This window comes from Nipponia nippon, unplaced genomic scaffold, assembly GCF_047370975.1.
Source record: "Nipponia nippon isolate SJK-2023a ecotype South Korea unplaced genomic scaffold, ASM4737097v1 scaffold_3, whole genome shotgun sequence".
Classification (NCBI taxonomy): Eukaryota; Metazoa; Chordata; class Aves; order Pelecaniformes; family Threskiornithidae; genus Nipponia; species Nipponia nippon.
The window spans coordinates 34,739,294-34,752,564 of NW_028262347.1; the positions used below are offsets into that span (position 1 = coordinate 34,739,294).

General features: G+C 35.0%; 1 protein-coding gene across 10 annotated transcripts in view; it reads right to left on the reverse strand.

Annotated features, from left to right (window-relative positions):
* Window positions 1–13,271, reverse strand: part of SCAF11 (SR-related CTD associated factor 11) — a 50,320-nt gene that overhangs the window by 11,883 nt on the left and 25,166 nt on the right. For 9 of the 10 annotated variants that reach the window (XR_015706221.1, XM_087764072.1, XM_087764069.1 and 6 more), the window contains 8 exons: window positions 12,532–12,690; window positions 11,334–11,411; window positions 9,512–9,606; window positions 8,375–8,442; window positions 7,690–7,745; window positions 5,169–5,275; window positions 4,169–4,258; window positions 3,132–3,238 (listed from right to left, as the gene is read on the reverse strand). Coding sequence is in view for 9 of the 10 variants with exons in the window: in XM_087764072.1 (XP_087620198.1) it covers window positions 3,132–3,238; window positions 4,169–4,258; window positions 5,169–5,275; window positions 7,690–7,745; window positions 8,375–8,442; window positions 9,512–9,606; window positions 11,334–11,411; window positions 12,532–12,690 (760 nt within the window). In the remaining variant the exon portion in view is untranslated. The remainder of the gene's footprint in view (window positions 1–3,131; window positions 3,239–4,168; window positions 4,259–5,168; window positions 5,276–7,689; window positions 7,746–8,374; window positions 8,443–9,511; window positions 9,607–11,333; window positions 11,412–12,531; window positions 12,691–13,271) is intronic. The other variant, XM_087764073.1, reaches the window with a different exon arrangement.

Genomic DNA, 13,271 nt, shown 5'->3' on the forward strand with positions numbered 1-13,271 from the left:
TACTACAGAAAGTGACATTTTTAAATGGCTGTCAGTGGATGATCACATGGGAAACAGTTGATCAGAAGCAGCAATGACAGCATACCTCTCTACAAAATTGAGTTTCAGACAGCGCAAACTCATTCACCAGTTGTAAAACAGACCCTGCATGCTCCGTGGCAAACTTAAACTCTGCCGCAAGGCCACTGGGGTGCCTGCAGCACCTAACAAAATGAATAAGGAGTACAAGTTTTGGGGTAGCCTACGGTGCATAAAAAAAACCCATAAAGCTGTAAGAAGAATGACCGTAAGTCGCACACAGCAGCACAGGAGTTCTTGTTTTGATACTTTATTAGTTTATTTCATGCAATCCACAATTTGGCAGAAGTCTTTGTAGGGAAGCCAAGGGTTACATTCACCGCAAAGGTAACAGAACGTACTCTTGATACCTACAAAAGCTTACGAGGGACAGCTCACGAATTAAAGATTAATGATAATTAAGTAAATATACTTGGAGGTAATACTCACTTCAAAACTAAATTAATTTCTTGAGATGTCCATTAATTTGTTTCATACTTTGCGTAGACTTCAGAAAGCATAAAGAATTCGGTGTTTAAATTAGTTCTTTTTACAGCTTCATTTTCATACACTAATAGTAGAAACTTGCTAAGAAACATTAGTTTCTATGGATTTTGCAATTTATTTATCACATTACACAAAGTCTTGATTCTAACTCTCTGCATAACGTTATTTCCCATGCTTTTACTGCACTAAAATATTTGTTTAATGTATTCTTAAACTAATTATACAAAAATAAGATAGGAATAAGACAAGTATGTAACAGCACAAAATCCTCTATCACTTTCTACTTTGTTAGCAGAACCAAAAACATATCACTGTCTATTAAATGTAAACTTATCATTTGACAACCTTAGAGCAGTAACTCCGCAAGCACCTCACTAGCCTTTAGGAGGCTAAAGCAGAGCACAGGCTATTAATCACCTCCTCTGACCTCCCTTATAAACACACAATTATTTGCCTGAACATGAAAAAAAAAAAATCTAGTTTTGGTTTTTGGATGTCCATTGATCAAATTATCACTGAAGAAAATGAAAACCAATGGTATCAATTGTATAGAAGGTACCATACATTTAAAAGAAAACAACGTGTGTGGTAAAGAACTTCCGAAGGAGTTTTAGATGACTGTCACTATTTGAGGTACCTACTCTAACAGTCTCCCCAATAATTTTGTTAGAAAGTGACTTCACAGTGGTTAACCAGCAGTTATTCAGCCACATGTGGCTGTGTCAGACTAACTACGTCTTCAAACCTATTACAATAGCCAGGAAAACAAGCCAGATATTAAAAATTTGTAACGACATGTAACATCTGTGATGATTTTCTTCAATGGGGAAGAAATCACCCTGCAATAATAAAAATTCAGAATACAAATGGAACATGGGAATCCTGACAGAATTAAAAGGCAAGCTATTTTTGTGGCACTTTCAAAGTCTACTTGTGAAACACAAGCCTCTTTTTAGCATTCCTTACAACTTGTAAAATTTTAGCAGACAAGCTTCACAAGCTTTGGACTTGGACCAAACACAAGGCATTTCAGCTCACTGAATCTTCATTTAAGAATATTTTAATCATGCAAGAGGACTGCATAATGCCAGCATAAATCATAATGGTATTTGTAGATTGACTAAAAAAGCTGCAGCAGCTACAGGGAAGATTCAGGCAGTACAGTTACATGACCATCATTAATATTTGTATGCCTCCTTACAACTCTGGAAGCAACTGTCAGCTACTACTCTGACGCAAAACTGTACACTTTAGGTATGACCAAGAGATAGGGTGGGGTGTGTGAAAATTTAAAAAAAAAAAAAAAAAAAAGCTTATGTGACCATCTTTCAGGCACAATTTAGCAATAAGTACAAGATCCAGTTTCCTTTTTTTTGTATGCGCCTGTTTTCAGTATTTGCTTCATTTTCCTCCTGTTCTCCACCTTTGCAGAAAGTCCCAGTGCCCCATGTCCTCCATCATCTGCCTCTTCCTTCATCTCTCACACTACCTGTAAGAGAAGGCCTTGCTCCTGTCTCCTTTATATGTATTTGCCATGCATCTGTAACAGTATTCAGGTTAGGTTTCTCCTTGCTTTTGTCCTTAACTTTTTTTGTGCATGTCTGTCTTTTCCTCAGTTTCTATATAAAAACTGAACAGGGAAGGAACACTTGACAGAATGTGACCAAAATCCCCAACGGACATCTTCACATCCAACATCCCCTAGTTTCACTAGGAAATTCAAAGACTCTGTGTCTTACTTCCTGCATGATTCTATTCAGTAGGAAGTTTTTAAGTCGAACTTGAAGATGACTTAAAACTTTAGTGTCAACATACTGAAATGTTTTAAGATTCAATCTTGATGACTGTCTTCCACTTATCCACAGTATAAGTAATATATTACATTAAACATCTGAACTTTAGTTCAGGTGTGGCAAGAACATATGGAAACATAAAAAACCCGTAAGAATTTATTTGCTGTGTCTTGTTAGCTTGATAATTTCACATTTCAAAATTGCACCTTTAAGAGAGGAAGTGGAATGCTTATATAAAAGGTATCAAAGTTCTAATCAAGACAACAAATGAGAAAATTCTGTTCTAAATATAAATTTTAAAACAAAAATATCTGAAAAAAATAATTTCCTTTTCTTTTGCTGTCAAGACTCAAATTCAAAATCTCCTGCCTCTCCCAAAAGATAGCATAAGGGATTTAGTTCCACGTTCTGCCTTAGGAGTTGACAACGTTATCAGTATTTGTACATCAGTTGCTGATATTATCAACAGCAATTACTCACATGTTCTAAATAGTCTAACGTTGAAAAATAATTTGGAACTTTATTTAAATATTCTTCATCTTTCTGATGAGGAAAAAAAATGTTTTTTTCTGACAGTTTTGGGGTGGCTGGTTCATCTTCTATATTCTAATTTCAGAATAAACCAGCTGGCTTCAAAATAGTACCAAACCACATCAAAACAGATTTTTTTTCTTCTGTTAACTGTAACTATATACTCCACTTCGATTTCCAAGAATCATATTTTAACAATACTCCACATGAGCTATAAATAAAACTTACAAAAAAAAAGTTTACCAAAGTTTTCCAAAGGCCTGATATTTGTTGGAAGAATTGTCCCTGCTACTGTAGTAGAAGTGAGAAGAAAGGTCTCAGCTTCAGCTCCATAAGACATTAAAGGAATTCTGGAAAAGTAAAAGCATTAATATTGGTTGTTTTAGCGGTTTGTAGCAAGTTTTGGAAACAAGTTTTTAAACAAACAAAATAAATATATACTTCTTCATGCTCCCTCAGCAAACCTTGGGTGAAAACAGACTTCAGCTATAGATCTACAATTTTTAAGTTATCACTAATTAGAATGAAGCTTTCCACAAGGAAAAGTACATGCAAAAAAATTTGAATTCATAATTTAAATCCTAGGTACAACTTTTACTTGCTCTTTTGTCTTTAGCCTTTGTTTTATGCCAAAGAGAGTACAGAGATATGTAGTGAAATTAAGATCATAGACAAAACCGATTTCTTACTGTGTTATTTTAAAATCAGTTATTTTTATGCTTCTGCTTTATATTCATGAAAACATCCTTAGGGTATGTTTTAACACGCATCTGCTCTCTGACAAAAAAAATTATTCTATGTTCTCTGTTTCACCTGATAGAGTGCCTCTTAACACTTTCTAGATGCATTTGTTTATAAACATCTAGAGAAAGAAGTGTTAGAACCAACCCATGAAAGGGGGGATGAGGAAGGGGAGGGAAATCAGAATCAGATTGGTGTTAAAGCAAACGTAGTCTGATTTCTAATGACAGAAATAATTTAATAAGCACATTGAACACTAGTTTCCAAACAGAAAATATATTTAAACTTGCATTTCTGTGAAAAAGATGCACAAGACAGTGAAGTTATGCTTACCACGAGTATCAAAAAAGCATTAAGAAATACAGAAAAGAATCTATTGACATAAAAATAGCACACAGCAAATACACAAAAATTTAACGAGTTAAATGCAAACACTATGATCAAACTATATTCTGTCTAAAGAGCAATATGAATTGATCAAATTCCAAACCTGAAGTATTATATTAAGATCTTTTGCACTATGAATACAAACCACATACCTTTCAACTCTAGCAAGCACAGATGAACAGGACAATTCCAGTTCTTGTCTCTTCTGTCTGATTGCTGCATTGACTTCTGTGAATTCTGTACTGAAATACAAATTTCATACAAAAAGTTACAAAAAGTAGCTTTGTACTATGACAATTTTGTATTTCAATAATTGCGTCTGTCGATGACTTTTTTTTTAAATCTAACTATATTAGAACTTTCAACAGTCATGATGAAACTATGCATGATTATTGTTGAGAGGGAAAAAGCAGTAAACATAACAGAAGTCCTAAATAAATGAGGCAGACAGAATGGAAAACAGGAGATGAAATGTGTCTTCTGGGAAGTTGGAAGATGGAGAAACTTTGCATCCTTGACAAATTAATACTGTTGCAGGCATAGCAAAAAGTTTCTTTTGTTTACAGGCTGGTGAAAACATACAGACACAGTAATTTTTTGATTCGGCCACATTATCCAAATAATGTTCCTCTAGACTGTTCTTTTTGTTCCATCTTCTCAACAAAAAAAATACTTTTTACACCTGTTCTTAAGTATTAGGCTCATGAAGAAACATTGCTTCATGTACGTTTAAAGTATTCCTCTTGGAGTCAAGGAACAACAATTGTTTCTGATACAAACCAGGATATTTACTGATCACTGTTTTGCCAGCTGCTGTTGTAATAACAAGACTAACCCTTTCCTATCCAAAGCTTCAATTCAGCAAGCAGTTTAAATCTGAGCTAAAAATAAAACTTTACTCCTATAAAATCAATGAGATTAAAAGCACACACTTAAGTATTTTAATGCTGAACACATGACAGAAATTGGGGTGTGCCCTTAACAATACTCATTTTAAAATGTTTGTGTTTACCCTTTAACTGCTCTTCATCAATGAATATAAAACCAGCCAATCTTCAAAATATTTCAAGGCAGTATACAGAAGCAGAAGGAACTACAGCGTCTACAATACAGTACCCCATCAGTTTACATTAAGCACCAGTACATACTAACCAGTCATTTCTACAGCTAAAAAAGGATTCTTCATTGCTACCACCGGCAGGAAGCGTACTGAAGAAATTAGTTCTGAAGCACTCATTCCAGCAGGTCTGTCTTCTGGGCTACAAAAAAAATTTATGAATTAGAGACATCCAAAATAAAATAATTAACATTTAATACATGAAGATGCACTGAAATTAAATCATGTCAGCAAGACTTTAGCTCACAAAAAGCAGGCACCATAGTAGCTCCATAGTTATATGCCAAGATTTGCAGTTACAGCAAACAAATTTTCTTTATTCAGTCTCCAAATTTTCAACACCTGCTCTCTGCAGATAAACTTGGTATTTTATATAGGCTTTCCATGGTAAAATCTTTAATTCTCCGTACAGAAATTATGAATAAATGAGCCTGATCTTTACTATTTCACAATTCCCATTTCTGCTACCAAATGAACCACAGTAAGTACAGCGTTAGCACCTTCAGACCAACCCCTTCACAGCAGTTCACTGAATGTTTGGTTTCAAAGTAACAAGAAAATCTAATGTACGTATCTGGGATTCTCCTTTGCCTTCAGGTAGGATTACAAAATGGAAGATTGACTGGTGCGTCTGTTTACGGGGCCCTCACACGAAGGCACAATACTCAGAATCCACTTCATATTTCAACAAATACCAGCCTCTCTTTCAATTGCTAACACCACCTAGCCACCCCACTGTACGCTAGCGCATTGCTTTTGCGTTGCGTGCAGTACACCCTGTTGCTATTGCTGTGTACTGGGCTGGCGGCAGGGGAAAAAAAGCCGAACAATAATCCTCCAAGCGCTCCTCCCGGACTACCAGACTGACGCACTTACCTACACTGACCCGTTTTTGCCATTTATGTCTTTTCACCTAAAGGGTTAATGCCACATAGAATCTAAAACATTCCTGTTCATTCCCCATGACTGGTACTTTAAAATGGCAACTCAGAGGGTCTTCCCATCATTTTCTTTCAGAATATATTTACTCTGATGAAAAACAAGCTTTGCAATAGGATGTATATAAATGTATGTCTCAAGTATGCAGTCACTATCCACATGCTCCGTCGAACTTTGGCAGAGAGCCAGTTTTGATGGGAACATGACCTACTTCATCAGTGTGCAAACTGTAAGTTTCTCCTAAAAAGCTGTTGGTTTTAAATTTTGTTTTAAAAACAGTATCATTTTGAACATTAACATTTCTCCCTCCATCTAAAAAAGCTATCCAGATGTTCCACAAATATCCTTATGAAGTGGTTGTTAGTAAGTAGTGCTTTCTTTTAAATTATTTTAAACTTTGAGTGTTTACTGGCTAATTGAGCCCTGTACCTCCTCCTCAAGGTTTTTAATGGCTCTACTTTTGCTTGTGCAACAGGTACCATTTGAGACATTAACGCTATTAAAGAGTGCACAATAAATCACTGAAACTAGATATGAAAGCATTCACCAACCTTGAAGTCAAATTAGAGTTTGGCCTACCATTAAGCTTTATCCTTCCAGTTCAAAACCTCTTCAAGTCAATGAAAGGTACCTTTAACTTTACTTGGTAACAGAACCAAAATTTCTAAATACCTGACTTAGAAGGGGAAGGCTGGAGCGAAAGATATCCCTGAGAGCTACGGTGTATAAGCACCAAATAAAAGTGACAACTCGGGCCACTGGCTACTGAAAATACACATGAGGCAGCACGTGATGCAGCGTGATACCACACGAAGCAAGGCAGCAGGCAAAACAGGAACTTGCAGACAGTTTTCCCTCCAAATTTTTAAACTTCAGGTGAGACAGAATGATGGAGAATGATGACACTGACACTTCAGAATGAAATTTATGGCCTAAAACTGTTTCATGCAAATGCATTTACACGTACAACTATGAGTAAGGAAGCACTGATCACAAACTTGTGTCCCAGAGACATGAAGTATTTTTGAAAGGAGGGAAGGCAGAAATCAAACAGAGCCTTTATAACTCCTTGTAAGTTCTGCATATTATAAACCTGTGCTATAGACTAAAATTTATGAACTAAACAAGAAACCTGGAAACACAAACATTCTTGGGAGTAATCTCTCATTAAAAAAATAACTTGATGCAAACTATAACATCCATGGTTTATTCATATAACAAATTCCTTGGTTGATTACAACTATGTATTTTCACGAAAATAATGAAAACCTTCACATCCTTCACATAATGGTACTTGGCTAACAGCTTGTAGCTGATACCATCTTCTTTTGGTGAAGATGAAAACAGAGTACTTACAGTATCTCATAATGTAACATCCTAATCTAAATGAAAATATTTACCACCACAAAACTAAGTTTAATCTGAGAAGCTCATATAAACCTAGCACTATATTCTAATTACTTCCTTCAAGACAAAAAGAGAGACAAAAATAACTACATTTGGATCATATTAAAATTAACAAATAGAACAAGTTAACCTTAAAAATAAGCAGAAACGTAGTTTTAAAAATGCTTTCATGAAAAAAACGTTCACAAATGTTTCATTATCAGAACCAACCTTGTTTATCTTCACAGACAAAGCTTTCTTGTTTCGGTTGTCATACAAAATATTACCTGTATGGAATAAGAAACGAAACTTTGATCTTAACTTTAGCCAATTAGTTTTAATTGTTTGTCAATGCAATGAGAGGTTAATGAAAAATATATCTCAAATGTATTTACAATGTTTACATACAAACTGAGTAAAATTAAAATGCATGCACCTACACTATAGGTTCTTATATATCAAGCAGTTTTCACCTCTTCAGATATTTGCTTAGTTTCATAAATTATGAACACACTTACCAAACAATATCTATTAAACAAGCCTCTCAAAATGGCAGCCCCAAAATACAGCTACGTGCTTCTGGTGTCTGAACTCTGACCAAAAAACTTCCTGTGAATAAAAGCTAGTCATCAGCTGTGCACCGACTGTCTGATGCAGAAAATGACTTTAGGCTGAAACCAAATCCATTTCACTTGTAACTGAAATTGAAGAGGCAGTCTTTCCAGTAAAATAAGAACAGTAGTTTCACATACTGCAATTTTGTTCTCTTAAGTTCCATGCTTCTATTCCTTAGTATTTGGTTTTCAAATGTAAGTAATTAAAAAAAAAAAAAAATTGGCTCATCAAGAAAAGAAATTCTAAAGTTCCTTAATAAAAAACAGCAATTCTAGCAAATAGAGGACAAATACCAACTTACTGTATTTTTTCTTCACAACTTTGCTTAATTTTACTGTTAATGGCCCTCTGTCTGGACATACACCTCTTCTGCAAGATTAACGAAAGATATTACAAAAGTTATTTCTGGGCTTATTTAAGCTAACAGTATATACACCCAAACAAAATCAGCTCCTATTTTAAGGAATTTTTATTTTGTGCACATAAACCAAGTTCTGACTGCTATTAAAACCTGAACTTTCATCATGTGTATCATCTTCCGTGTATTAAAAGCCACAGCACTTCACAAAGCTTACAGATGGAAAAAAAGAAAATCCATTTACACAACAAAAGTTAATATCCTGTATTAAATCTGAATGCTTAATTTTGCTTGATTTCATGGCAACATGTGAAAGATGTTATAACCTGCTTGCATAAATACTTTGACGAATATCAGCCAGTGGTGATTCAGAATGATGAGGTGCAAAATCAATCTTGTTTCTTTTCTAAGAGCCAAAAAAGGTAATTTACGTCTAGTTATCTTTTCTGTAGTGAAGTCTGCTTCATCAATCAACATTCAATCTCAAGAACTCTGTATATATCATACATTCCATTAAACACTGACTTTAGGTTATCACTATTTAGTGAAATTTGTCTGTGTAATCCTAAGCTTCCCCTTATGCAATCCAGCAAATGTGACAAGATAAACCTTCTCAAAACAGGAACGCTAATTTCCCTCTCAAACTCACTAGAATAAAATGAGTTTTTGACTACAACAATGTTTTATAGTAAAGGAGGAACACTACCAATGTTTATGATAACATGCAAGAAAGCAGATGTCTGTTTAGATAACCAAAGATTTATATTGTTAAAACATGATCTAGCCATAAAATCTTAATTCAAATTAGTAAGAATTTTGTCAGAATTGCTTGAAAAATGCAACTTTCACAGAGCTCAATGCAAGAAATACGTTGCTTCTTACTTCCTACTTGCTATTGTAAATATTGAAGTGGGAATTACATCAGTGATAAAAGTAAAGCTAAACTACCACTGGTGGAAAACAGTTTATTTTAAAATAAACGCAATTTTTAAAAATTTTCCAGGGTGTATATTTTAAAATAGTTGAATTTATATTTTGAATATTCCAATTAGAATGCTTGAAATCAAGTGGATGACCAACCTCACAAAACTTATCTTCGCATGGCTATATTTTCCCTTATTGCAGGCACAGTTTTCCTCTTCTTCCTTCTTCCTTAGTTGTTTCTTAACCTGAACCTGTATTGAAAAATGAGGTCAATCCAGTCTAGAATCTCAATACACATGGGCTTTAAATACGTTAAAAGACTCTGAAGGTCTACAGAGACAATAACCTCAAACAGAAGGACTCAAAACCATTTCAAATCATTACTTCTTTAATCTCACAGTTTGCAGATTTGAAATTTTTTTTCATTTCTTTTTCATGAAATGGAAGAAAAACCCAGCTTGACATGTATATTGGCTACGCCAGAGATGCATACTAATTCCACAAGACGAAAAATCCCTGAATACTCAGACTGCCATGGCAAGCATCTCAAAGCTACGCACTTTCTTCCACTGAGAATCTGGAAGCTAAGTTTTTTAAACTAAGTTGGTTGATCTGAATACACAAGGTTCAGCTTGAGAACATGCTGAATTATCACTCAATTTCAAATGTTTCCTCGTAATTAAAAAGCACCCCTTTTTCCTCTAGAGTAAAATAACTTACAGATTTTATAACATTGGTTTTTTTCCACATCTTCAAAATTTTAAGAAAGCAATACGATTTTTATTACATACTATGAAGTTACTTCAACAGCTACACTGAAATTGATTGCATTAGATATCCTGTATTTCTTCATTCTAGAATTTTGGCTTCATATGCAACTCCTTAAGCTGCCAATGTCCTGATAGTGCCCCTGCTAATGTTGACCACGTCGTCAGCACTTCTCGGTACATATTCCACCTACCCCTACTGCTCCAGCGGCTCTTTTTCAGAACAGGACCCTTGTTCTCTGCCCACCTGTTTACACTGCAGTTCTATGAACAAAGATCCTTTCAAACTATATTTTGATACTGCCTTTACACTCTTCTATCCAAAAACAGATTATCTTGTTTCAGCTGCTGCCTTGATTCTTTAGAAATAAGATAAAATATGCTAGCATGGTTTGCTATGAGAACAAGTATCTGTGGCTGTCAGTCTCATTCCTTTGCCGTTGACCACCTGGGCCTCTAGAAGCACAAGAAATGGGCAGTGGGAGCCTGTTCTCTAAACATAGCAAAATGCAAACCCAACAGCTTAGCAATTATTTATAACCATAATTTCACCACAGAATTTCAAAACTGTACACAGAATTATCAGCATCTTTCTATATGCATTTTAGAGATCAACTATCAGAATCAAGTTTTATTTTCCTACTTGATAAACTACTCTCCACAGCAGTATTGAGGTGAAAGCTGAAAAAAATTCAGAAATTTAGGTTGAACAAGACTTAGCATTAACTGATTCCTCTTGCTTTCATGTGTTTTTGTCTGTGAAATGGAGGCTGTGAACATACAAGATTCACCTCAGCTAAAAAAAAAAAAAGGCAAGATTGGATGCTAATTGATATAGCACTTGTTTACAAAACCTAGTTAAAAAACACTTTGAGACCAATTACTATACTTCTGTTCTTGGATATATCAGGAATGCTCAAAGATACTATAAAGTAGCAATAGCAGCGTTGTGATTATTATTACTGTAGACACTGTACATTATTATGATATTTACATTATTTATATACATTATCATTATTATTACTGTAAACACTTGCTTTGAAAAAATAATTAAGAATAATTCCTAGCTTCAAATATGCAATAGAAACATTAAAGCAACAATTATTTCATTAGGAAAGCTTATTTAACACAGATGTATGAATAAAAGGCTGCAGCATAACTTGGGTGTTCCTATAACTGACGTTATTTAAGAGAATAAGTCTGGAACTTACCTTTATCTGCTTTTCTAATGCATCAAGCCTGCACACTGCTTGAAACGGTCTGCGATCAATAGGACATGAAGCCTGTGTCTGAAAAATTATTTTCCTTATTACAAAATTTGTAGTAAGTTAAGAGAAGTCTCAGTTTTCTATACTTTTATTTGCTATTATAGGAGCTTACAGAAAACCACAAAATTACAACTTGTTCACATTAGGAATATTTTTGCACACATTATCCATCCACTCAGTATTTTCTTTCATATAAGGAGATTGCTCCTTAGGGGAAAATCTAAAGGAAACAAGAACGTAACTCAGAAGTTACGCTGAAAACAGGAAAAGCATTTTACATCAAGTTAGCTACATTTTTAAATCCCTGTTAGGTAACTCTGATTTTATACCAATACACAAACGTCCTTTTTATTTCTTATTGGTTTAATGTTTTATTTCTTAATGTTCTTTTCAAAAGAAGTGTTGGGTCATGTCGCCCCCAGAACATAAAACTGGGAAGACCAACAGCTGACGAGGTAACACCTTCCCTTATCTTGCATATCTATTTGACATCTCTTTTTTTGCAGTCAGCAGAGAGAACAGATTCCCACATTTAAGACAAAGTTTCACAAACCACTTTGCAAGCAAATAGAACTGAAGAAGGTTATTTTACCCTACAGTTTCATGGAAATAGAGATTTAATTGTTTTTTCCCCAATCACCTAAACGCCCTCTTATTGAGGCTGCACTACATCAGATAACACGCACACATGAGAGAGAACAATAAAGTGTATTAACCACGGAATAGGGAAGCTTCAACTGAAGTTCCACCCAACTGGATCATGTAATGAATCAACTTTTAGAGAAATCCATATTAATTTTTGCTGCTAGAGAACTGTTTATTCATTTTAATTCCATGTGTGTGTGGCGGGGGATGTGTGTGTGGTAGGTTTTCTTTGTTTGTGTTTTGGTTTTTTGCCATCGTCCGTGTCCCCCCCCCATTCCATTGGCCTTCACAGGCTCAGAACTCTTCTAAAACAAAGAAAAACACCCCACACCCAGCCTCCAGCCCTAATTCATCCACTGAACAAGGACCAGTAGATTAATTGTATGCCCTTAAGAGGCATGCAATTTCTTCCCTTAAGAGAACTAGCAGGGTATTACACTTTTTATTTATGCAAGCAAGATGCAGTATTAGAATTGCATAAGCAGCTATGAGAAACCTGCATATGAACTCTGCCCTGAAATTCAGTGAGCTTCGTTCTTGTCTTTTCATTGGGGCTTTTCATTTTCAGTTCGTTCTGTTCTTTTCTCAATTTCAAAGAGTGCTCAGTTTCTTTTTCACCTACACATCCCCCAAACCTTGAGCATTCAGGCGGCTTCTGATTTCAATTGAAGTAGACAGAACAAAGTTAGACTGATTAATAAAAACACCAAACAAAAACAAAACACCGCAGGGGTAGTTTCATGAACAAGTTGTTGAACAAGAACATAAGTCAAAGCCATTACCTCTCCTTTTGATGCTCTGGTATTTTATCCTAACTAAAAACTTCCCCCTGTTGGGGGATACCATTGTTCCCTGCAGTGTCATGGCCTTGGTTAACAAAAGCATATTGGGCAATCAAGCCAGTTCCCTAAGGACTCGGATCATGAAGACAGGTTTTGTCCTGCAGTCGATGTAAAGCTAACCCACAGTAACATAGCAGTGTGTTGTTCAATTGGGATATTTGATAGTATGCAATGCACTGTAACTGTTGAATCAGCTGCAAACTTCAAGGTAAATACTTTGATTCTTAGGTATACCAGACTGTCAAAGAGAGGTAGGAGGAAGTTAATTTTCTTAGTCATTTTCCGTCTCATTTCAGGATTTACCTTAGCTGAAAATTAAGTTTTTCCAAGAATACAATCTGTTTCTACATTAAATTTACACATTAATATGAAGTTACATTACCAAGTTTAAATC